This window comes from Ovis aries, chromosome 20, assembly GCF_016772045.2.
Source record: "Ovis aries strain OAR_USU_Benz2616 breed Rambouillet chromosome 20, ARS-UI_Ramb_v3.0, whole genome shotgun sequence".
In the NCBI taxonomy this organism is placed as follows: Eukaryota; Metazoa; Chordata; class Mammalia; order Artiodactyla; family Bovidae; genus Ovis; species Ovis aries.
This window is the reverse complement of record NC_056073.1, coordinates 13,488,761-13,515,691: the sequence shown is the minus strand read 5'-3', so window position 1 is coordinate 13,515,691 and position 26,931 is coordinate 13,488,761. Positions and strand designations below refer to the sequence as shown.

At 40.7% G+C, this 26,931-nt stretch overlaps 1 protein-coding gene across 4 annotated transcripts in view; it reads left to right on the top strand.

Moving 5' to 3' along the window:
* KIF6 (kinesin family member 6) overlaps positions 1-26,931 on the top strand; it is a 428,173-nt gene that overhangs the window by 116,348 nt on the left and 284,894 nt on the right. For all 4 annotated transcript variants that reach the window (XM_060403167.1, XM_042236762.2, XM_012100599.5 and 1 more), the window contains exon 6: positions 18,923-19,052. In XM_060403167.1, the coding sequence (XP_060259150.1) occupies positions 18,923-19,052 (130 nt within the window). The remainder of the gene's footprint in view (positions 1-18,922; positions 19,053-26,931) is intronic.

Genomic DNA, 26,931 nt, shown 5'->3' with positions numbered 1-26,931 from the left:
TTCCTACACCTGCCTACTGCATCACACTTTTCTTTTGTGTCATTTTCTGGCCCCATTTAGCATTTGAGATTCCTAGACCTGTACACATAGATCTCAAAGTTAAAACTAACTCCACCCTTCTCTTTCACTGAATCCATTACTGACACATGTGGGAGCCGACCTCTTGAGAAACTAGAGCTTCCATCCTGCGGGATTATCTGAACAAGTGACCAGTGACGGTCAGTTGTACACTGTGTCCTTCATGGGTTGGCCAGGGACTGTGTTCCCGGAAAAATGGAACATGGCCAATGACCACTGTAGAGCAATAGAGAAACTTTCTAGCCTGAAAAGTGAGGAAGCCTGTCCTGCTAGAGTAACAACAAGTGGGAAGCTGCTCTCCCCTACTCGAATGTCCAGTTGGAAGAGATGGTTCTCAATATCAGAAATGTCTTAGATAGAAGGTTGTCTTAGTCACCTTGGCTACCATAACAAAATACCATAGCCTGGGAGGCTTAAACAATAGACGCTCATCTGTCACTGTTCTGGACTCTACAATTCAACATATGTATTTCGGGGGAGGAGGCACAAACATTCAGTTCATAAGAGAGGTGCTTTCACCATCAATTGCTTAATATGTGATTTGTAGGACTATGGGAGAAATGGCTGCAGTATTTTCATTCATACATTAGGAATGTAGATTTGGGGGGATTTAGTCCCATGAAATTAATTATTGACATGTAAAACATTGTCACCACAGTCTATTCCATTTTCCTTGTAATTTGTATATAAACAAATGCATATAATTTCTTTTCCTGAGATTAAGAGGTAAAATGCACTTTTAAAATTATGTGTTGATATGGATTTTTTTTTAAATTTACTGTCCAGGTACTTGTCATAATTGTTGTCTGATTGTTTGATTTATTCTGATACTACATTATGTTTTTTAAAATCTCTTCTGAATTTTGAGCATATAAAGTAAAACCATAAGTTACCTAAAAGAATTCTGAATAATTTAGGCTTGCCAGGTCACTTTATTCTGTCCTGCAGATGAATACATAGATTTGGAAACACCTCTGAGTCTTACAGCTCTACTAAAGAATTACAACCTTTTGAGAGTGTCAATGTCATATATACGAAGCATTCACTACATTGCAAGAATTTCAGTGAGCTCTTTTCAGGCGTTGTAAAGAATTTAAACTGTATTCTTATCTTCACTAGCCATTTAGTTGGAAAATATAACATGCCCATGAAACACCTCAGGAGACATCTGTAAAACACAACTCCTCAACTATACAGCTATTATAATAATGTCTGTACGTGCAAAAAAAAAGGCATAGTTTGCAGCTGTAGTGGTTTTATGGATAGAGCCCGTATCAGCCAATAATTTTCTGTCACAGCTCACTTCAGTTCCCTCACACCAGTGTCTTTGCCCCCATGACCGTCAGTGATGTCCTAATTTTGCTGGCGTGTGCCAAGGCCAGAGTTCTGAGCAAACCACACACTGACAAGTGCTGCCGAGGCAGGAGAAGTGCTGAGCCCTCCTAGAGGGAGAGCACGTGGGGAAGAGCTTTAGAATGAAATCTCGGTGAGTGAAGGGAAGAGGCTCCATCGGGTAGCTAGAGCGACCATCTGGACGAGGTGACTAGGTGGACCAGGTGACGAGGGTCACGGGTAGCATATTATCTCCCTGCTCTGAAACTTCCACAGCAGTTACAACCTGGGTATCCACAGCAGTTTATCCAATGACACTGGACCTTGTGTCTTCAGATCAAGTTCTAGGGCAGTTGAAGATGTTTTACAAAATCAAAGCTAGTGATTACGAACCAGAGGTCAGACAGAGGCTCTTCAGGCTGGCTGATGACCTATTATCTTCGAGTACTTATCTAACTGAATCTAAAAGGCAAGCCCCAGGAATCTCCCAGGTAGAAGATATAATGGTGACATTGATCTCTTTTATGATAGCAAAAATAAAAGGTGAAATAAAAAGGTTAAATAAAACGTTAACTCAGGAAACATTCAGAGATTTGTGAAGATAGTAGTTTAGTGTGGAGTGAGAAATAAAAGATGATGAAGGTAAATGAAACTATTATGAATGAGAAGTGTGACCACTTTCAAGAGGTCAGTTCTTCCCATATTGATGTAGAAGTTCAATGAAATTTCAAGCAAAACATGAGAGACTTAAAAAAAAAAATTATTCTGGAGTTTATCTGAAAAGACAAACAACCAAGAAGAAGAAAGTAATGTTTGGAAAATAGGGAAATGAAGGAGAACGGCTGACACTCTATACTGAAATGAGCTCAGTTCAGTTCAGTCGCTCAGTCGTGTCCGACTCTATGTGACCCCATGAATCGCAGTATGCCAGGCCTCCCAGTCCATCACCGACTCCCGGAGTCCACTCCACCCAAACCCATGTCCATTGAGTTGGTGATGCCATCCAACCATCTCACCCTCTGTTGTCCCCTTCTCCTCCTGCCCTCAATCTTTTCCAGCATCAGGGCCTTTTCCAGTGAGTCAGCTCTTCGCATGAGGTGGCCAAAGTATTGGAGTTTCAGCTTCAGCATCAGTCCTTCCAATGAATATTCAGGACTGATCTCCTTTAGGATGGACTGGTTGGATCTCCTTGCAGTCCAAGGGACTCTCAAGAGTCTTCTCCAATACCACAATTCAAAAGCATCAATTCTTCAGTGCTCAGCTTTCTTTATAGTCCAACTCTCACATCCATACATGACCACTGGAAAAACCATAGTCTTGACTAGATGGACCTTTGTGGACAAAGTAATGTCTCTGCTTTTCAATATGCTGTCTAGGTTGGTCATAACTTTCCTTCCAAGGAGTAAGCATCTTTTAATTTCATGGCTGTAGTCAACATCTGCAGTGATTGTGGAGCCCAAGAAAAACAAAGTCAGCCACTGTTTCCACTGTTTCCCCATCTATTTGCCATGAAATGATGGGACCAGATGCCATGATCTTAGTTTTCTGAATGTTGAGCTTTAAGCCAACCTTTTCACTGTCCTCTTTCAGCTTCATCAAGAGGCTCTTTAGTTCTTCTTCACTTTCTGTCATAAGGGTGGTGTCATCTGCATATCTGAGGTTATTGATATTTCTCCCAGCAGTCTTGATTCCAGCCTGTGCTTCTTCCAGCCCAGCATTTCTCATGATGTACTCTGCAATAAGTTAAATAAGCAGGGTGACAATATACAGCCTTGACTTACTCCTTTTCCTATTTGGAACCAGTCTGTTGTTCCATGTCCAGTTCTAACTGTTGCTTCCTGACCTGCATACAGGTTCCTCAAGAGGCAGGTCAGGAGGTCTGGTATTCCCATCTCTTTCAGAATTTTCCACAGTTTATTGTGATCCACACAGTCAAAGGCTTTGGCATAGTCAATAAAGCAGAAATAGATGTTTTTCTGGAACTCTCTTGCTTTTTCCATGATCCAGCGGATGTTAGCAATTTGATCTCTGGTTCCTCTGCCTTTTCTAAAACCAGCTTAAACATCTGGAAGTTCATGGTTCACGTAATGCTGAAGCCTGGCTTGGAGAATTTTGAGCATTACTTTACTAGCGTGTGAGATGAGCGCAATTGTGCAGTAGTTAGAGCATTCTTTGGCATTGCCTTTCTTTGGGATTGGAATGAAAACTGACCTTTTCCAGTCCTGTGGCCACTACTGAGTTTTCCACATTTGCTGGCAAATTGAGTGCAGCACTTTCACAGCATCACCTTTCAGGATTTGAAATGGCTCAACTGGAATTCCATCACCTCCACTAGCTTTGTTTGTAGTGATGCTTTCTAAGGCCCACTTGACTTCACATTCCAGGATGTCTGGCTCTAGGTGAGTGATCACATCATCATGATTATCTGGGTCGTGAAGATCTTTTTTGTACAGTTCTTCTGTGTATTCTTGCCACCTCTTCTTAATATCGTCTGCTTCTGTTAGGTCCATAACATTTCTGTCCTTTATCGAGCCCATCTTTGCATGAAATGTTCCCTTGGTATCTCTCATTTTCTTGAAGAGATCTCTAGTCTTTCCCATTCTGTTGTTTTCCTCTATTTCTTTGCATTGATTGCTGATTAAGGCTTTCTTATCTCTCATTGCTATTCTTTGGAATTCTGCATTCAAATGGTTATATCTTTCCTTTTCTCCTTTGCTTTTCGCTTCCCTTCTTTTCACAGCTATTTGTAAGGCCTCCTCAGACAGCCATTTTTCTTTTTTGCATTTCTTTTCCATGGGGATGGTCTTGATCCCTGTCTCCTGTACAATGTCATGAACCTCTATCCATAGTTCATCAGACAGTCTGTCTATCAGATCTAGTCCCTTAAATCTATTTCTCACTTCCACTGTATAGTTACAAGGGATTTGACTTAGGTCATACCTGAATGGTCCAGTGGTTTTCCCTACTTTCTTCAATTTGAGTCTGAATTTGGCAATAAAGAGTTCATGATCTGAGCCACAGTCAGCTCCTCGTCTTGTTTTTGCTGACTGTATAGAGCTTCTCCATCTTTGGCTGCAAAGAATATAATCAATCTGATTTCGGTGTCGACCATCTGGTGATGTCTTTGTGTAGAGTCTTCTCTTGTGTTGTTGAAAGAGGGTGTTTTCTATGACGAATGCATTTTCTTGGCAGAACTCTATTAGGCTTTGCCCTGCTTTGTTCTGTACGCCAAGGCCAAATTTGCCTGTTACTCCAGGTGTTTCTTGACTTCCTACTTTTGCATTACAGTCCCCTATAATGAAAAGAACATCTTTTTTGAGTGTTAGTTCTAGAAGGTCTTGTAGGTCTTTATAGAACTGTTCAACTTCAGCTTCTTCAGCATTACTGGTCGGGGCATAGACTTGAATCACCGTGATATTGAATGGTTTGCCTTGGAAATGAATAGAGATCATTCTGTCATTTGTGAGATTGCATCCAAGTACAGCATTTAGAACCCTTTTGTTGACTGTGATGACTGCTCCATTTCTTCTAAGGGATTCCTGCCCCAATGAGGTAAAAACCCTAATAATGAACTCATGTTATACTGCCTGAAAATTATACAGGTGAAGAACAGATAAACCAGAATCAGATCCTATGCTGTATTACTATTTAATGTGGACAGAGGGAAGAGTTATTCAGTCAGTGATACTGGGCATTTCTGTTAGTGAATTAACCAATAACTGTGGGTAACAGCAGTCCAATTTACTGTGGCTTAACCAAACAGTTCCTTCTTTCCCCATCAACTGCTGGAGCACAGTAGGGTTCTGTAGATTGCAGCCAGGGCTGCCTGGGAAGCTTCAGGAGGCCTTAGGGGCTTCCTTGTGACTTTCTGCTGAGCCATCTCAGCAGGTGATGCAAAATGCCTGAGTTACCATCTCAGTCTACAAAATGCCTGAGTTACCTTCCACACCATGCCCACATTCCTGGAAGGGAAAAGAAAAAAAAAAAAATCATTGGTTGAGGCTGCCCCTTTAATAGTCTTCCCAGAAGGTCTACCCATTGATTTTCACTTACTTATCACTGACCGGAATCATGTCACATGGCCAGCTGTGGTTGCAAGGGAGTCAGGGAAAAACTAGTACTTTAAAATAATTCCCTGAACAAAATCAGAGCTTAATAGGGTGAAAGGGACATCAGACCCCATACAGGCAACCTGCACTGTGAGCCACACTTAGTTATTTAGGGGAAAAATCCAACCATGGAGACCTCCCATTCCTTTCCTTGCACTTGTATCCAAAAATAGTCAAAGGAAAATAGCATCATTAATATTAAGCAGTATAACAACATGTATACATTTATAATTTTACCACAAGTCTGCAAAATATTCATAAGAAAATTGAGGAATCATATCAATATATTTATCATTGTTATCAACTTAAGAAAATGCACAATATGAGACTTGTGAGTTAAGTTTTATTTGGGGCAAAATGAGGGCAGCAGCCTGGGAGATAGAAGCTCAGATAGCTCTGAGAAGCTGCTTCAAAGAGGCGGGGGTGGGGGGGGGCATGGTGGTGAACGATCAGTATATGAGTGATTTTGGTGAAGGGGGAGTACATACAATCAAGCACCTATTTTTCCCAGAAGTTTTCTCCTAGCCTTGTGATGCTTTTGCTAGTCACGAGGAACAGTCATCACCATGTAGGATTTTGGTGCTTTCCTAGATATGAAGAGATATAATAATTGGGATCGTAAAATCAGCTCCTGAAAATATCAACCTGAAGACCTGTCCTGCCAGTTTTTCTCTCATTTCTGCTCTCCACCCTGAACTCTTTGTGGGGGGCAGTGTTGAAGGTCAGCAGCTACAGCAGCTCATGATTTAATCATTGTAGAAGTAGATGGCAAGTATCAATTTGTAGTTGACATTGTCCTTGTGATGGGACTCTGTTAAAATTCTTTCTACTTTTAAAATTTTCAAACTTTTTTACAAGAAGCATGTATTACCTTTATACTTGGAAAAATAATAGAGTTTATATTAAAATGAAAATAAATAAACTCAGAACTTGTAAAATGCCATAGAGTAAACTTAGAGGTGTATAAAGCTATTTGCCTGGCAGAGGAAGTGCTATGTTTTTCCAAAACTGCAAATCCATTGCCTCTAGTTCTATTTATTTCTGTAATTTCCCCAAATGTGGAAAACTTGAGCACATAATTTGTGATACTGAAACTATAAACTCTGAACTAGAAAGCAAGTATTAGTGAAAATGGGGGGAAAATGATTTTCCTTGGGGAAAAAAAATGTTAGTAGCACTGAAGAAGATACATTTCAGTGTATGGCTTTGTAACTGCCATATGGATTTAAGCCAAACAAGACCTTTCATTCAATGATGAATTGTTTGTGAGCCTGGAGCATTAATAAAAGGAATGTGGCAGCTGAATGTACTTGGAAATTAGCAAAGGGTATTAGTGTTAGAGGGAAGGTAACAAGTGTGGTTTTTTTTGTTGTTAAATATTTACTTCTGGAAAATCATGCAAATGGTGGTTGCTATGGGCGATAGATGAGTCTGCTGTAAGTCATGGGCACCTATGTTACATGTGGGAGCCATTCTGTCTGTCAGCTGTTACCATGTGATATTGTTTGGGTGGGAGAAGTGTGGTTAATCTAAGATAATATAGAAAGATGATCCGATTAAGTTATTAGCAATCTAAACTGTTATCATATTTGGATACAATTTTGAGAAAAAAGAAAGATTGTTTCATATACACACTAAATCTTAGTGAAATAATTCAATGACAATAGCCAATAAGTTAATAAATATAACCACTGGTGAGAAAGGTATTGGTTCTCCTACACATTAATTGTACCTAATCTGGTTCTGTTTTTGCCTACCGTGGATAATTCTCATTTTGGTTTTGCATCTCAATAGCAGTAGCCAGCAGGTCTGTTTCTTGAGCTGTTTTGATGATATTTGTTTTCTTAGCATATGGGAGCCTAAGCACAGCAAGAAGCAGAAGGTTCTTGAGAGCTGTCGCCACACTGACACCAGGCATTCTTGAGTTAATGTAGGATACGTTACAGTAAGTTCCCTACATTTAAGCTTTCACGTTGTGAACTTTTAACGATGCTAACATTCATTTGCCGGAGAAGGCAATGGCACTCCACTCCAGCACTCTTGCCTGGAAAATCCCATGGACGGAGGAGCCTGGTGGGCCACAGTCCATGGGGTCGCTAAGAGTCGGGCACGACTGAGCGACTTCACTTTCGCTTTTCACTTTCGTGTGTTGGAGAAGGAAATGGCAACCCACTCCAGTGTTCTTGCCTGGAGAATCCCAGGGACGGGGGAGCCTGGTGGGCAGCCGTCTATGGGGTCGCACAGAGTCGGACATGACTGAAGGGACTTAGTGCATTCATTTGCACGTCCAGTCACGTAAGTTCACATGTCTGGCATGCATTGTCACGTGTGTGCATCGTCTACCAGCAGCTGTGCTTTTGTGTACAGCACTATATGGAGTGGGCTTCCCAGATGGCGCAGTGGTACAGAATCTACCTGCCAATGCAGATTCAAACGCAGGTCTGATTCCTGGGTTGGGAAGATCCCCTGGTAAAGGAAATGGCAACCTGCTCCTGTACTGTTGCCTAGAAAATTCCATGGACAGAGGAGCCCTGGTAGGCTACAATACATGGCGTCGAAAAAGAGTCAGACACAACTGTGCAACTGAGCACACACACCACAGGTATAGAGTACAGTAGTTTAGTATCTTTATTTCAGTCCCAAGGTGTTCAGAAACAAGTGTAAAAGCAGCGCTGATGTATCTGGTACCACTAAGAGGTGTCAAGCGATAACAATGGAAATGATGAATAATTGAGAGAGTAGAGTGAGGTGAAAAGATGGTAGACATTGCTTGTTCCTATAACATGAATTATTCAACAGTTGGCATGATTATAAAGAACACAGACAAGATCATGGAACATGTGAAATCTGCCATGCCAATTATCTTGACAATAATATTGAAGAAGAAGCATGGAAAAGTTATAGAGAAGATGGAAAAACTTCTCAGTGTGTAGATGTAAGATCAGCACCAGCTTTGAATCCCGCTCAGCTTAATGCTGATTCAAGAGGAAGCTAAAAGCCTTTATGAAGACTTGAAGGAGAAACTTTGGTGGCGGGTGGAGGGGGTTGTCTCCAAAATCACTGCAGATGGTGACTGCAGCCATGAAATTAAAAGATGCTTCCTCCTTAAAAGAAAAGCTGTGACAAACCTAGACAGCATATTAAAAAGCAGAGACATTACTTTGCCAACAAAGGTCCGTCTAATCAAGGCTATGATTTTTCCAGTGGTCATGTATGGATGTGAGAGTTGGACTGTAAAGAAAGCTGAGCACTGAAGAATGGATGCTTTTGAACTGTGGTGTTGGAGAAGACTCTTGAGAGTCCCTTGGACTGCAAGGAGATCCAACCAGTCCATCCTAAAGGAAATCAGTCCTGAATATTCATTGGAAGGACTGATGCTTAAGCTGAAACTTCAATACTGGCCACCTGATATAAAGAACTGACTCATTTGAAAAGACCCTGAAGCTGGGAAAGGTTGAGGCAGGAGGAGAAGGGGATGACAGAGAATGAGATGGTTGGATAGCATCACTGACTCTGTGGACATGAGTTTGAGTAAACTGCAGGAGTTGATGATGGACGGGGGAAGCCTGGAATGCTGCAGTCCTTGGGGTCACAAAGAGTCAGACATGACTGAGCGACTGAACTGAACTGAACTGAAGAAGAAACATGGCAAAGAATCAGAGGGTGCATCTTTTAAAGCCAGCCATGGCTGGTTTCATCCATTCAAGGCTATAGTCAACATTTTTAATGTAAAAGTAAGTGGCAAGATGGTGAGTGCCTATACAGTAGCTACCTGGGAATTTCCTGAAATGCTTTGAGAAATTGTTGATGAAGGTGTGTATTTACCGGAGCAGGTTTTTAATGTGGGAGAGACAGGACTGTATTGGAAGAGGATGCCAGACTGAAGTTACATCAGTAAGGAGGAAAACTTGATGCCAGGCTATAAAGCAGCAAAGGATAGACTGGCTCTGCTGTTTGGTGGCAGTGCTTCCAACAATCTGAACCTGAAGTCACTCTTAGTTTGCGTCCAGAAAATACAGGAGCCTGAAAAACATAGCTGCACCAGTCTCTTCCTGTTAACTCCAAAGCCTGTGTTATACAGGCCATTTTCCAGGATGGGTTTTTTTCCACCACTTTATCCTGGAGGTAGAGAAATATTGCCTGGAGAAGGACATCCCACTCAACATTCTTTTGCCACTTGACAATGTTTGGGGTACCCCTATCCACGGATGACTTTCATCCCATGGTCTAAGTAGTACATCTGCCAAAAAATACTACATCATTCATCCAACCTATAGCTGGATGAAGCTATAGTGACTTTCAGGAAATACTATTCACGTCACACTTGTCTTCAGACAGTAAAGGCGAGTGATGAATCAGGGACAACATCACAACAATTTTGGAAAGACTATAACATCTACAAGGCCACAAAAAATATTGACTTTGCTTGACATGAGGTTAGGACCATCACCATGAATGGGGTTTGGAAGAACCTTTGCCTGCAGTTTGCTCACAGTTTGCATGGATTTGAGAAGGTGGATGAGAAGTCCAAAAACGTCTTCAGCAACTTAGTGACCCTCAGCAAGAAGCTGAAGCTAGATCTGCAAGAGGACAACTCCATGGAGCTCCTTGCTGTGCAACATGGGGAGCTTACTAATGAAGACCTGATGGAATTGGAGGCCCAGAGAAAGGACAAAGAGGGGCAAGAGGAAGGAGTGACTGAAGAACAAAAGAGATTAACGATGCAGGAAATGCCAGGGGTTTTTCTTTATTTGAGGGGCTCTGTTAGTTTTCGAGGCACAAGGCCTGAACGTAGAATGGTACACGAACGCTGCAGCAGCCGTTCAGAATGCAGTCTAGTGCCACCATGATGTCTGTGACAAGAAAAAAACAGCTGCTACTGGTGGGCTACAGTCCATAGGGTCGCAAAGAGTCGGACACGACTGAAGGGATTTAGCACACACGCACCCAGACATCACCGGATTGTTTTTTCAAGCGAGTAGATTGAGTTGAATCCAGCGAGGAACCAGAACCTGTGCCATCAGCGTCAGGCATGAGTGACATTGCCGCTCGCCCTCCATCTCCTGTTGGTGATGATCCTTCAGCGCCACCATCTCACACCTCCTCTGCCGGTAACTCTTCTTGCCTGTTCACTCGATGCCAGCCCCTGGATGCCAGCTGTTGGCGCTATACCACTGTACTTCTCAAAGTACTGTATTGTAAGATTTGAAGTGTTCTCTTTATTTTTTGTTTTTTAGGTATTATTTGTGTGAAGAGTATTATAAACCTATTACACAGTACTATATAGCCTACCGTGTTAGTTGGGTACCTCGGCTAATTTTTTTGGACTTACAGACATACTCTTAGAACAGAATTTTTTCCTAGGTAGGGGACTGACATACATTAAATGACTCATTTCAATTTTGTTCCTCTTCAGACAGGGGATAAATCCTATACAGGCTGCTGGCACCTCTGCAATGCCAGACTTGTGGTAGTACAGTTAGCTTAGGTGGTTGATTAAGTTCTTTGGGAAATCAAAAGACCAGAGTTCAAGTCTGATAATATTATCACTAGGAATAATAATGATAGTGTTAAGGAAAGGATGTTTACCAACTGAAAAGAAAGAAGTTGATGTGGATATCAAGACAAGAGTTCATCACAACAGTGACTCAGGATGGTTTGCAGCTTTGGGGATTAAGAAGTACAAACTACTATGTACAAAAAAAAAAAAATAGCTACAGGGTATATTGTACAGCACAGGGAATATAGCCAACATTGTGCAATAACTTTAAATGGAGTAAAACTGTAAAAATAATGAATCGCCTGTTGTATGCCTGAAACTAGTATACTACTGTAAATCAACTATACTTCAGTTAAAAAAAAAAAAAAAGTTTTCAGCTTTCAGTTTGGACCCTTTTTTTTCCTTGATAAAGTATTTAGTTTTAGGTTCACAACAAAACTGAGAGGAAGGCACAGAGATGCCCTTGTGTCTCCTCCTCACACACGTGTGGCCTGTCCCATCACAGCATCACTCACCAAAATGACATGCTTGTTACCAAGAATGGACATACACTGACGCATCAAAATAACCCAGAGTCCATAATTGGTCATAGGCTCTCACTCTTGGTGTTGAACATTCCACAAGTTTGGACAAATTTATAATGACAAGCACCCATCATGATAACACACAGTGTTTTCACTGACTTTGAATCCTCTGCACCCTGCCTAGTCATCACTACCCCATACCTCCACCCCTGGCAACCACTGATCTTTTTATTATCTCCATAGTTTTGCCTTTCCCAAAATGTCACATAGCTGGAATCATACAGTATATAGCTCTTTCAGACTCGTTTCTTTCACTTAGTAATATGCATTTAAGGGTCCTTCGTGTTTTTTCATGTCTTGATAGTTCATTTCTTTTTAGCATTGAATAGTATTACATTGTTTGTTTGTACGAAAGTTTATCCATTAGGTGAAGGGCATCTTGGTTGCTTCTAAGTTTGGGGTTGATAGGAATAGTTTAGTGTTTTTGAGAAACTACCAAAATGGCTGTACCATTTTTGCATTTCCACCAACAATAGATGAGCATTCTTGTTGCTTTACATCCCAGCATTTGATGTCGTTAGTGTCCCGGGTTTTGGCCATTTTAATAGGTGTGTACTGGTATCTCATTATTTTTTACAGTTCCATTTTCCTGATGACATGTGATGTGGAACGTCTTTTCATATGCTTATTTGCCATCTGTATATCTTCTTTGGTGAGGTGTCTGTTAAGGTTTTTGGCCCATTTTTAAATTGGGTTGTTTCCTTATTGTTGAGCTTTAAGTGTTCTTGGTATAGTTTGGATACCAGTCCTTTACCAGATGTATCTTTGGCAAATGTTTTCTTCCAGTCTGTGGCTTATTTTCTCCGTCTTCAGACATTATCTTGTGCAGAACATAAGTTTTTAATTTTAATGATGATCAGTTATTTTCTTCAACGATCATGTCTTTAGTGTTGTATCCAAAAAGATGTCACCGTACCCAAGGCCATCTGGATTTTCTTCTATGTTACCTTCCAGGAGTTTTATAGTTTTGCATTTTACATTTAGGTCTGTAATTCATTTTGAGTTAATTTTTGTGTGTGGTATAAAGTCTGTGTCTGGATTCATCTCTTTGTGTGTGGAGGTCCAGTTGTTCTAGAACCACATTTTGAAGAGACTGTCTTTGCGCCATTATATTGCCTTCATATCTTTGTGAAAGATCAGCTGACTATAGTTACATGAGTCTGTTTCTGAATTCTGTGTTCCATTTCACTGATCAATTTATATATGGTTTCATCAACACTACACTATCTTGATTACTGTAGCTTTATAGTAAGTCTTGAAGTTGGGTGCTCTTGGTCCTCCAACTTTGTTCTCATTAAATTTTGTTTTTGTTATTCTGGGTCTTTTGCCTCTCCATATAAACATCAGGATCATCTTGTTAATATCCACCAAATAATGTGCTGGGATTGTTGGGGTTTCATTGCATATGTATATCAAGTTGGAAAGAAGTCACATCTGCACAGGACTGCGTCTTCCTATCCATGAACATGGAAAACCTTGCATTTATTTAGTTTTCTAATTTCTCTCATTAGAATCTTGTAATTTTTCTCCTGTAAATGGTGGGCATATTTTATTAGATTTATATCTAAATATTTCATTTTTAAGTGCTAAGGTAAATGGCTTTGTGTTTTTTATTTCAAATTCCACTTGTTAATTGCTGTTATATAGAAAAAAAATTGATTTTTGCATATTAACTTTGTATCCTGCAGTGTTGCTATAATCACTTATTAGTTTCTGGAGTTTTTTTTATCAGTTATTTCAGGTTTTCTGCATGTCATCTGTGAGCAAAGACATCTTTATGTTTTTTTCCCCCCAGTCTGTATAGCTTTTATTTTCTTTTCTTAAATTATTGCACTAACAAGGACTTCCAGGATAATGTTGTAAAGGAATGATGAGAGAGGATAGCCTAATCTTGTACCTGATATTACTAGGAAAGCTTTGAGTTTCTCACCATTAACTGTGATGTTAGCTGTAGGATTTTTTGTAGATTATCTTTATCAAGTTGAGAAGGATCCTCTCTATTCCTAGTTTTCTGAGAGTTTTTATCATGAATGGGTGTTGAATTTTTCAAATGTTTGTTCAGCATCTATTAATATGATTATGTGTGATTTTCTTTTTCAGTTCATTGATATGATGGATTGCATTGACTGATATTTGAATGTTGAACCAACCTTATATATCTGAGATAATCCCACTTAGTCATGGTGTATAGTTTTTTTATACATTGTTGGATTTGATTAGCTAATACTTTATTGAGGATTTTTATATCTATATTCTTGAGAGATATGGTCTAGAGTTTTCTTTTCTCATTATGTCTTTGTCTGGTTTTGGTATAAATGTAATGCTGGCCTCATAGTATGAGTTAGGAAGTATCTCCTCTGCTTCTCTCTTTTGAACAAAATTGTAGATAGTTGGTTTAACATCTTCCTTAAATATTTGGTTGAGAACCTGGTGTCTTTATAGGCTAAAATAAATAACTCAACCTAAGGTGTCGTGTGATTGGCTATATTTTCCTTATCAGTAAGAAAGTATAGTATTAGATAAAATGAGGAAGAAAAGATATCTTTTTCAAGATATTAGGAAGAGTTTTCAAAATATCTTAATAGTGGTTAAACAGAAAAAGTATCCTTTTAGCCTAATCTATCTAAATTAAGACCAACAGAAAAATGTATTGCACATTCGTAAAACTTTCTTATGTGATATGTTTCAATTATTTATTTTTTATAACAGAAGAAAGATTTGAGATTTTTAGTCAATCTGAAGAAAGTCTACCTTTGAAATTGTTTAAATGCAGGAAGGAGGGCTCCTCTTACATACTGCTCCTAAAAATGTATATCCTCCCTTCCCCCAAATCTTGCCTGTAGAGAGCTTCTGAAAATGGGTTGGGTGGGGTGAGAGGGAAGAAGGTTGGAAAACACTAAACTATAGAATTTACTCTTTACTGAAATGAATAGCAGGGCTGTGTTTACCACCTGTGAGATACTTTCAGTTATTTAGAAGAGCCTCATGGATACCCTCCCATTTTTATGAGGCCCACCTGCTCTTGATATTGATACTGTTCAAAGTCACGGTGACTAGACAGGGCTACCTCTTGTCTGTATGGCACCTTCATGTGATTATTAAAAGGCACCCTTGCCATCTTTTGTAAAATTGTTGTAATGTGCTGGTTTTGTTAGAAGACAACTGCCCCCGACCAGCACATGTCATAATAAATCCACATGATGTGGATTGCCACATCTTGAACATGGTGCCATTGTATAGGGCATGGCCTGTGCCAATACGTGGGGTCCCTGCAAGTAAAAAAAAAAATTAAAAAAAAAAGAAATCACCATAGCAGTATTTGTCTATCACACGAAAGTAAGAAACCAGATTCATTGTAACAACTCCTGGAAAGTCCCTGTTCAGCCAGTCGGTGGTACTGGAATGTCGTGGAGGTGGGATGGAGAGTAGGGAGGGTTCTCCCATTGATGGCTTCCATTACTGGGGACAAGAGCTTGGCCATTGCTCCTTATATGTCTTCCAGTCAGTTAGAAAGCCTAAAAATTCCAACTACTTAGCCAAATGGAAAAGATTCTCTGTTTACAGAGAAAACACAAAACTTGCTTCTTCCCCATCATTAAACAGGCTGAGTGTACTTAGCAGAACTTTTCCACTTAGGGGTCCAAGTTAAGGCTATCGGTGACTTCTTGCTCAAAATCTAAACATTTTAGAAACATTTTGTAGAGAAAACTATTCACAGGCCCTTTCAAAGAGAATCAAATAAATAGTTTGGGGGGTTTCCATCTTGGAATTAAGATGTTTATTTAAGAAACTCCAATAAAGCCCTCTTTCAAGCTATGAAAATTATAGCCAGAACGGAGTAGTGGACTAAGGATTCAGGAAATAGCTATTGATTTGTGAGAGAGCTGGGGAGTTGGGGGTGGAGGGCAGGGAAGGAAGCGACTTAATAAGAAACTTTTGCTAATGGTTCTTATTTCCTCTGACTTTGAAAAGTTCTCCACCAACAGCAGAGTTTAAAACATCCTCACCCCCAGAATAACCAATTTAGGTAAGAAGTACTCCCCAGCTCAGGCCAAGCTTCTCTGAGCAAAGCGTAAGAGTGGGTGGGGCTGACACGTGGGTTGTGAGGGTGAGTGCAAAAGGAATTTTCAATAAGAGCAGGCAGGGCAATAAGGGAAAGTCCAAAGCCTCATGCCCAAGGGATTGGGCAGAAACCAGGAAAGAATCTGAGGAGAAGAACTGGCAAGGGAGACCCTGATTGGAGAAAGCTGCACCACAGAAGATTCCAGAAAGATGCCAGAGGCAGAGCCTTCTTATTAAAGGGTGCCCACAGACGAACCTGGAGCAGGGAGAGAGCCTGCTGAGAAGCCAAACTAAGCTGGACATCAACCTGTCTTTTTATTTACTTTTCAAAACCTCAGTGGGCAAAAATCAGCAAATAGTGAGGGAAACAGAACCAGAAAAGAATCGCTTCTCATCCTTTTGGCTAAGCTCAAGTGAAGAATCAGACAAGAGTCAGAGAAATACATGGTGATGAGTTACAAAAGACGACTGAGATTTCTATGCAGAAAAATTGAAGCACGTGCAAATTGTGATCAAAGTGACACAGCCGGACGAGCAAAGTAAATATAGAAGCGTAATACTTCTGCAGTGCATTGCAGATCAGAGGCTCTGAGTGATTCAGCCAAATGCTGCTGATGACAGTCCATACTCCCCGCATTATGCTTCTAACTATTCTTTGTAAATGTAACCTCCCTAAATCAGTGAGCCGTTCAGGTTATCTAAAAGGTTGAACACTCCTAGAATTCTGTACATGCTGGTTTGCGGCACTTTCTTTAAAAAATTTCAGTGAGGTGATGGTGAGATTATGTATGACATCACATTTAGATTTTTTGACTCAGCCATGATAGAAACCCTGTGGATGTCCAGGAAGATCCATAATCCCCAGTTGAGCATTCGTTATTGCTGTGGTTAATGGGTGGCTTAGTTTACCCATCAGTGGCATGGTCAGGGAGGTAGAAAAAGGAAACTTCCTGTGGAAGGACAAGCTTTTTTAAATTCACAGGGACCTCGCCTCTTAGTAGATATATGACCCAAAGTGACTTCAACCAGTAAGATGAGTGACTCTCCTCTTTGGCTTAGGTGGAGCTGGGTGGAAAGTAACTATAAAGAAACCAGAAACCTTCCCATATGTCCACCTTGTATGGTCATTAAAAGGTGAAGTCAGTAACTCTCAATCTTGGCTGCACAGTAGCATCACCTGGAGCCTTTACAGACTCTGGTACCCGGTCCACACCGCAGAATATTCAAATCCAAACCTTTAAAGAGGACACCTGGTGCTGATGTGTTGTTTCCTTTATGTTCTGAAGACGGGACCTGTATGCAGCCCGGCTGAGAATGACTGGATTAAAGGAGACTTTCAGTGCCCAGGGAGTGTGAGCACCCGCCTCTTTGAATCATCTTCTGCTCCTTCATCTCCCCCTTTTCTGATCTTGCCCAGGATCGTTTTGTATCTGACTTGGTCTTACAGTGTATATCGCAGGTGACTTTGCCTCAGAGTTGAAGAATTTGTTTTCTTCTTCATGTTGAAAAAGACAGAACTCTCTTCTTTTCTCACTTCTGATGTACTGTCTCATCACTCATTTCATGCTTTTATCTTCCTTCCCATATTACTTAACTTCTTTCACCTTTAAGATGTAGAATCTGTAGATTTAAGAAGAATTCTGACTTTTGTATCCCTAGGGATTGCGTTTACTAAACCTTCTCAAGCATTGCAGAAGAATCGCAGTGGAAATAAAGCTTCAGGAATAAAGAGTGTTCCTAAAAATAGAGCTCAATTCATCTATTTCAGTTTAAAAATGCCTTCATAGTTTCCAAGCTTTTTTCTTTAACTCTTAAGCACTTTTAATAAGCTGACTTATGAGCCTTGTTGAAAAATAAATAAAATACACTTGTTTCCATTAAGGGAAGAGATCTTTTTTCCATCTCATTGGTATTATTGAAGGAGACAAAAAGAAGTCCAAAACTTGGCAACGAGCTGCATTATTAGTGACATATTGGTCACAGATGGGCTGGAAAAACTACACTTTCTTCCTGCGATTAGTATTTTAAGTGCCCACAAATTACATATGAAAATCCAGATAGTCCCCTCACAAAAGGGAAGGCTGAAAAATCATGGGCTTTGCAAAATCTTCACTTTTAAAGTTTTCTAAGTGTGTTTTTGGCAGTAGGCAAGTGACACAGGTCGACTCGCTGGTCGGACTTTGAAGGGAGGCAGAGCGCTGGATGATGCCAACGCTGGCCTCCTATCTTCAGTTCTGCTGTTGCAAGCAAGTGCAGATGCCTGGAGAGACGCTTGGCAACACTTGTGAACTGCAGATGCCCCTTCCTCCACAATTTTTACAGTGATCGCGAAGGCAAAACTCAAGAGGTAGAAGGGAACTCTCGTTGGTAATTCTGTTGCTTGAATTTGTAGTCGTTTGAAAGAAGACTGTTAGGAATTTAGCCAAATTGTGTTCCAGAAGTTGCCAGAAGTCCTAACAGGACTCTGAGGAGCGTTTTGACAAGCCAGCTCTTGAGACAGTGTTAAGATTCACATGGGAGGAGACAGTGTTGGCACCAAAACGTCTCTTGAGTTTTAACAAATGAGTGTAATTCCAGACCTAAGGATTCAGTGGAAGGAAAAGTGATGTTGTAAAGGAAGAAAGGTCAGAAAACATATCTGATGGACATAAAAATAACAATTATAAACTAGGATTTTATTATCAGACTTCTTGAGAATTTTTAACTCACCTCAACAAGAAAACCAGGGAATAACTCCCAGAGGGATGACAAATGCCTCAATTTTCATCGTGTTTGAATTGGTGAGCTAACCAGTTTGAAATGTCACATAGATTGAAGTAATATGAAATTGAACAAAAGGGAAAAATTAGAAGGAGAAAAATCAGTACCACCTAATGTAAGAAACTGAATTATGACATGGCAAAAAAAAAAAGGCATAGCCTAGTTTCCTGACATAGGTAGACGGTTATCCACTGGCATTTTAAATTCAATAAGAATATGCATTTTCAGATGCTTTGGGGATCTGATGATTCCCAATAAAGCTGCTTTTGAATTAGGAGCTTGTAATGTACTTTTCAGTCCCAAAGCTATTTGGTAATACTGTCAAGGGAATGTCAGTATTGGATGCTAATCCAGTACTGTCTGGTGTCTTGTGTACTTCTTGATTTTATAAATTCAAGGCGTCATACATGTGGCCTTTAAAAAAGAAACCTGTAAGAAAGACTTAAATTTCTTTTCCTTCTCAAAGTGCCTTGTGCTGTTGTTTCCTTTTTCCCCAGGAAAGTGACAGTCCTGGAGGACCCTGATCAGAATATCCACCTGAAAAACTTATCTCTTCATCAGGCGACCACAGAGGAAGAAGCTCTGAATCTGCTTTTCTTGGGTGACACCAACAGAATGATTGCAGAGGTAATCAGCTTTTCTCTGCAAGCTGTGTTTGCACACTGTAAGATATAATGGAATCTGGGGGACAGTAATGACTTTAAAAATAATCTCATCTAAATCCCATGTTTTAGGAAAAGGAAACCTAGAACCAGAGAATTGAGGAGACTTTCTCAAGGTCTTCTAGCTAGTTAATGAACAGGGACTAAAATCTAGTCTGTTTTAATTTTGTATTTTTAAATTTTATACAAATTGATTTGCAGCCAGCCCATGACAACTCATCAGAAGTCTTCATTATAGGAATTTTTGCATAATTTTTGCAACTTAAAATTACATAGCTTATTCTTCCTAACCTCCAGTCATCCATATACTAGCATTTGTTTACCTATCTGTGGATTTTCATGGGTTTAGAGAATTAATGAAGAATTTAGAATAACACATGGAACATAGGAAGTGCTCTATGCATTTGCAGCTCTTGTTGGCAGATCCAGGAACACTGCCATGGTGTGTGGTAGAAGTATACCTCGGTGCAATTTTGGGGATGTGCTTGTGCTAAAAGCTATTTATTGGTAATCTGACATTCACACCTAACTGGTCACCTATATTTTGCCTTGGAACCATAAGCAGGAGGCAGGATTAACCCAGCTGGGTCATGGGCCTCAACCAGTTACTGATTGGAGATGGAGGGTCACAAAAGTCTCATTCAGCGCCACTGCACTGAAAGGAATTAAGTAGCGCTACTGGTGATTCGGGGGGTGGTGGTGTGGAAACGGTGAGCAGCTTCCTGTGATCACAGGCACTTTCCTTTCTAAACCATGCTCCCTGAGTTCCGTGCTCTACCTTGTCTCTGATGACAAACAATAGCAGAGACGATAAGCTGGGAGGAAAAGTAGCCTGAGAAAGTCTCCCTCAAGTGACTTTCTTTCTGCCCCATTTGCACCCCTGGGAATGTACCAGCTTAGACACACGATAGATAAATGGGAGATCAGGTAGTGAAAGCACGATGTTGACATCTGTCATTGTGCTGGGCCCTGAGTTTCTTGTTGTTTCACTGGTTCTGCATCAGTACTTTTCAACAGACTAGCTTAAAAATGTTGATTTTAGGTGCCACATATAATATGGATTTAAGGACCCTTGAATTCTCATTTTCACTTAAAGAGAGAGAGCTGTGCCTAGTGTTTAATTTCGGAATATTGTCGGTTGTTCGCCGTGTTTTGCATTTGTGAATTGTTTCAACATTTTGCCCACGCAGCCATCCATCGTGCTCATTTGTCACAGTGATTGAAGAGACAGGAATAAAGGAAGATTAAGAAGTAGGGAGTGTAATAATGAAAGATTTAACATGTTTCACTAAAAATCCTCCTCCTCCATACATAGTGTAATCAACAGCAAACTGAGAGGTACAGACTGTAAATGGGTCCTGCCCACCAACGGAGTATGAAAGAGAAAAATGGTAGGTCATAAGTGCTCCTGGAAAACATGAGGCGAAACCTACCCCTGCCTCTTTGCTGACCGTCTTCCTAAGGTGACTCATCCCGGAGGAGTCTAGGCCTTGTCCTCACAATTCCATACCTTCACCTTGAATGGGTCAGGGAGGGCTCCTGGCCCTGGTTCACCACAGCCCCTGTTAGCAAATAAGCTTGGCCATTTGCACTTTCAAAGTTATGCCTCTAACTTGAGCCAACTGCATCTTTTCAGATTATTGTTGTGTAAAGTTTTGAGGACCTTGAGCTTCCTTTGTATAAGCTTTTCTGTTCTACCATCTTACAAAACTCTGACAGTCTTTTCCTATTATTTACCATTGAGTGTTTCACAATAGTGTAAATAGCTGAAACCTGGAGAAGTCCAATTCTAATAATGCTGGTTGTGCATTACTTTAAATTTTTATTCTTTTGTTTTTTTCTTTCCTGTGTGAAGCCTGATTGCTTTTAAACCAAGTCTAATAGGTTTTGGATGTTTCTGTGCTTGCTTTTATTTTTTTCTTTGGTAATAACTACCATGTTCTATCAAGAACCTACTCAGTAGCCTTGTCACTGTCGTGGATACTTGTAGGTATTATTTCTGACTCTCATTTTATAGATGGAAACTAAGGCTCATAGAGTTAGACTGCTTGCCCAAGGTTGCACTACTAGTAGGTGGCAGAATTGGGCTTCAGCTTCAAGTCTGACCATTTCTGAAGCTTATGTTATTTCCTTACACCAAACTCATGAGCACGGTAATCAAATTGACACATGTCAGATATTTTCAAGTGAGGATACATTTCTGAATTATTTACAAAGCATAGCAAGGATGGAACACTTCAGTTTATCTCTTGAATTCATTGAAAGCAAATACATAAAAATATAAACGAAGAATAACTGTCAATCCTGGGAAATACTTTATTATTCAGAGTCTCCAGAGAGGCATGTTTTAGATTACAACTGAACTGTCAGAATGTAATTTGTCAGCACGCAATGAGCTTACCAGGATAAAAAGAACACACTAATCATTTTTTTTCAGAAGACGAGGTTCCCAATTTCCCATTTACACAGAGAAATCCAGAAGTTGCCATGGTAACCAAAAAACATTTGCAAAACAAAGCCTGAATATGGAGACCAAAGCAAACCTGCTCTTCCCTTTTAAGTTCTCCTACCAAGAGCCAGAATTGTAAGGAAATGTTATTAAGAGTAGCTTCATCCTCTTCTTATTTTTAGAACCCACTCTTAAATAATTTCTGTAATCCTACCAATGTTTTGAAAAAAACCTGATTATGTCCTTGGGGTAAATTTTTTTCTTTTTCAAAAGTTGATTTGCTATGCCAAAGAGAATAAATATTGTAAAAGCTGAACTGTTTGTGACCTGATGTCAAAGCCCACCAGTAGCAAGTATGACTTCGTACTTTTTGTCTTAGCATTGAAATGTTGCTCTCAATTAATTAAACCTAATTGGGCAAGACATTCTGCATTCAATTGGCGGGCCCTGCACAGTCCTATTGCTGAGATGATTTGCCCAGCCCCACCCACAGTCTAGAGTACACTGTCCCCAAGTGTGGCCCGAGGATAGCTTGTATCAGGATACCCCATGCTAGCCCAAAGACACAGGATCCCATATCTGATGGATGGATTCATGTTCTCAGCAGTGGAGCCCAGGAATATGCATTTTAGCATTTTAAGTATGCTCAGCCTAAATTTGCGGCAGTTCAGGTTTTACTGTTAGGAAGCTGGTTGAAACCCATTCCCAGAAGTATGTGAACAGATCCCTATTCTGTACGCTTGCCAACACCACAAGATTTGAAAGTTCTGCCAATTTGGTAGTCAAAAGAATTTTGTTCTAACTTGCATTTTTGATTACCAAATTCTTTTATACCTTTATTTGCCATTTGCCTTTCTGTTTCTGTTTATTTCTACTTGCTCTTCTGTCAAGACCAAGGTAAAATTCAGGATATTTTAAACTACATCTTGACAGAAGCTGTCCTGGATTAACAAAATCAGATGCTCCTTCTAGGAGCAATCTCCATTGGTGAAAGTGCCATTTAAATATTCATTTTAGGAAGCCATAGTGTTGCTCAAAGTGAATAATTAGACTGCATGTATGCTAAGTCACTTCAGTTGTGTCTAACTCTTTGTGACCCATGGACTGTAGCCCTCTATAATCTATATGCAAGTCAGGAAGCAACTGTTAGAACTGGACATGGAACAACAGACTGGTTCCAAATAGGAAAAGGAGTACTTCAAGGCTGTATATTGTCACCCTGCTTATTTAACTTCTATGCAGAGTACATCATGAGAAACGCTGGGCTGGAAGCAGCACAAGCTGGAATCAAGGTTGTCGGGAGAAATATCAATAACCTCAGATATGCAGATGACACCACCCTTATGGCAGAAAGTGAAGAGGAGCTAAAAAGCCTCTAGATGAAAGTGTAAGTGGAGAGTGAAAAAGTTGGCTTAAAGTTCAACATTCAGAAAACGAAGATCATGGCATCTGGTCCCATCACTTCATGGGAAATAGATGGGAAACAGTGGAAACAGTGTCAGACTTTATTTTGGGGGGCTCCAAATCACTGCAGATGGTGACTGTAGCCATGAAATTAAAAGACGCTTACTCCTTGGAAGAAAAGTTATGACCAACCTAGATGGCATATTCAAAAGCAGAGACATTACTTTGCCGACTGAGGTCCGTCTAGTCAAGGCTATGGTTTTTCCTGTGGTCATGTATGGATGTGAGAGTTGGACTGTGAAGAAAGCTGAGTGCTGAAGGATTGATGCTTTTGAACTGTGGTGTTGGAGAAGACTCTTGAGAGTCCCTTGGACTGCAAGGAGATCCAACCAGTCCATTCTAAATGAGATCAGCTCTGGGATTTCTTTGGAAGGAATGATGCTAAAGCTGAAACTCCAGTACTTTGGCCACCTCATGCAAAGAGTTGACTCATTGGAAAAGAGTCTGATACTGGGAGTGATGGGGGGCAGGAGGAGAAGGGGACGACAGAGGATAAGATGGCTGGATGGCATCACAGACTTGATGGACGCAAGTCTGAGTGAACTCCGGGAGTTGGTGATGGACAGGGAGGCCTGGTGTGCTGCGATTCATGGGGCTGCAAAGAGTTGGACACTACTGAGCAACTGAACTGAACTGATACTCCTCTTTCCATGTGATTCTCCAGGCAAGAGTACTGGACTGGGTTGCCATGCCCTCCTCCAGGGGGTCTTCCTGATCGAGGGATCAAATCCTGGGTCTGCTTCATCTCCAGTGTTGGGAGGCAAGTTCTTTACCACTAGCACCACCTGGGAAGCCCATGATTAAACTAACACGGCATTATTTTACAAGCAACATTGGAGAAGAGAGTAATGTCTGGAGATCCTTTCTACCAAAACTCCACAGTACTGTCTTTAGTGAGTTAAATTGTCTCACCTTATCTAATTCCCATGTTGGAGTCATAATCCCTAGTACCTCAGAATATGTAGCCTTATTGAGAGAGAGTGTCTTTACAGAGGTGATCAACTCAAAATGGGGTCGTTCGTGTGGGCCCTAATCCAACATCACTGGTACCCTTATAAAGTGGGAAATTTGGAGACAGGCAGATTTAGAGGGAGTGTGCCATGTGAACATGAGAACAGTCGTCTACAAGCCAAGCAGAAAGGCCTGGGGCAGAGCCTTTCCTCATAGTCCTTAGAAGGAATTACCAGCCCTGCCAACACCTCCGTTTGGGATGTCTAGCCTTCAGAACTGTAAGATAGCAAATGTCTATTGTTGAAGTTGCCTAGTTTTTGTACTGGAGAACTAACACAGTATCCAAATAACCTTTGGTATAATTTCTTATATGATCATTACCTGGTGTTTCTCTTTACCGTGATAAATTCAAAAGCAATAATATGCTAAATTCCCACATGATGCTAGTGGTAAAGAACACACCTGCCAATGCAGGAGACATAAAAGACGCCGGTTCAATCCCTGGGTTGGAAAGACATCCTGGAGGAGGGCATGGCAACCCATTCCAGTATTCTTGCCTGGAGAATCCCATGGACAGAGGAGTCTGGCAGCTACAGTCCATGGGGTCGCAAAGAGCTGGATGCAACTGAAGTGACTTAGTACACACACCATATGCTAAATATATATAGTATAATGGGCGTCCCAGTTGGCACTGGTGGTAAAGAATCTGCGTGCCAGTGCAGGAAACACAAAGAACATGGGTTCGATCCCTGGGTCAGGAAGATCCCTTGGAGAAGGAAATGACAACCTACTCCAGTATTCTTGCCTAGAAAATCCCATGAACAGAGGAGCCTGGTGAGCTACAGTCCATGGGGCTATAAAGAGTTGGAGAAGACTGAGAGACTGCACACACACATATAGTATAACATTTGGAAAGACACTACAGTTCTCAGCTAGCAGCTGTTTAAAACAAGACTATAGTTGTGTTCTGCTGTAGTCTCTCAGCACCTGGCAGCTACGTAGTTGGTCAGTCATTAATTTTTACTTTTTTAATTCACATGGAGAAGACTTGATGATTTCAGGAGAAAGGGCCTGTAATCCCAGGCCCAGAATTGGGGTGATTTTATGGGACATAGTGCCTCCTGGGGAGTACAGAGGATATCACAGATGACTTTGATATTTTAAAATTTAATTTGTGGTGCTTCAACCCTTTTGGAAGAGGTTACTTTCTAAATAACCAGCCTACCAACAGCATTTATGAGATTTGTAAATTATTTTCCCAGGAGCTCTTAGAGGTCTTTCTGCCTAATTCTTCGGTTGAAATTAAAAAAAAAAAAAAAGTATACTCAATGTATCTGAGTTGTACTGATGTGTTTTGTAAGTTCTCAGGCTTTGCACTCCACCAAACTTTTTTACTGAGTTGTGTGACCTTGTGGAAGTGCAAAGGCAGTTGGGAGACAGGCTGTGAATGGAGTTAGTAGGTTTGTGCAGATACTGGTACTGAAACAGCTGTCATTGGACACGTTGTCTAATAGCATGAGGACAGCACAGGAAGGAAAGAGCAATTTTACTGTGTGATTGTGTTTGTCAACAGCTCTCTAAGCCTCAATCTCCTTGTGTAGCATGTGTGAAAAACAAGAGAATTTGGGTTGCAATTAGAGTTCTGGCATCATATTCCACTAGACCATTAGAGAGACACTGAATAAAACAACCTCACAGATCTTTTTTGGAAAGATTTATTAGTTGTATATAATTAGCGAGTGTACTCCAAGACTTGTAAACCTGGGAAGCTCAAAATACTTGACAGGCTAAATCCATTTCACCCTGCTCTTATTATAATAATAAGAGCATTCATTTATCATTAACGCTCAATAGGCAGCTAGTTCAGTTCAGTTCAGTCACTCAGTCGTGTCCAACTCTTTGCGACCCCATGAACTGCAGCACGCCAGGCCTCCCTGTCCATCACCAACGGCCAGAGTCTACCCAAACCCATGTCCATTGAGTCGGTGATGCCATCCAACCATTTCACCATCAGTCATATTCTTCTCATCCTGCCCTCAATCTTTCCCAGCATCAGGGTCTTTTCCAATGAGTCAGCTCTTCCCATCAGGTGGCCAAAGTATTGGAGTTGCAGCTTCAACATCAGTCCTTCCAATGAACACTCAGGACTGATCTCCTTTAGGATGGACTGGTTGGATCTCCTTGCAGTCCAAGGGACTCTCAAGAGTCTTCTCCAACACCACAGTTCAAGAGCATCAATTCTTTGGCGCTCAGCTTTCTTTATAGTCCAACTCTCACATCCATACATGACTACTGGAAAAACGATAGCCTTAACTAGATGGACCTTTGTGGACAAACTAATGTCACTGCTTTTTAATATGCTGTCTTCGTTGGTCATAACTTTACTTCCAAGGAGTAAGTGTCTTTTAATTTCACGGCTGTAGTCACCATCTGCAGTGATTTTGGAGCCCAGAAAAACAAAGTCAGCCACTGTTTCCACTGTTTCCTCATTTATTTGCCATGAAGTAATGGGACCGGATGCCATGATCTTAGTCTTCTGAATGTTGAGCTTAAAGCCAACTTTTCCACTCTCCTCTTTCACCTTCATCAAGAGGCTTTTTAGTTCTTCTTCACTTTCTGCCATAAGGGTGGTGTCATCTGCATATCTGAGGTTATTGATATTTCTCCCAGCAATCTTGATTCCAGCCTGTGCTTCTTCCAGCCCAGCATTTCTCATGATGTACTCTGCATAGAAGTTAAATAAGCAGGGTGACAATATACAGCCTTGACTTACTCCTTTTCCTATTTGGAACCAGTCTGTTGTTCCATGTCCAGTTCTAACTGTTGCTTCCTGACCTGCATACAGGTTTCTCAAGAAGCAGGTCAGGTGGTCTGGTATTTCCATCTCTTTCAGAATTTTCCACAGTTTATTGTGATCCACACAGTCAAAGGCTTTGGCATAGTCAATAAAGCAGAAATTGATGTTTTTCTGGAACTCTCT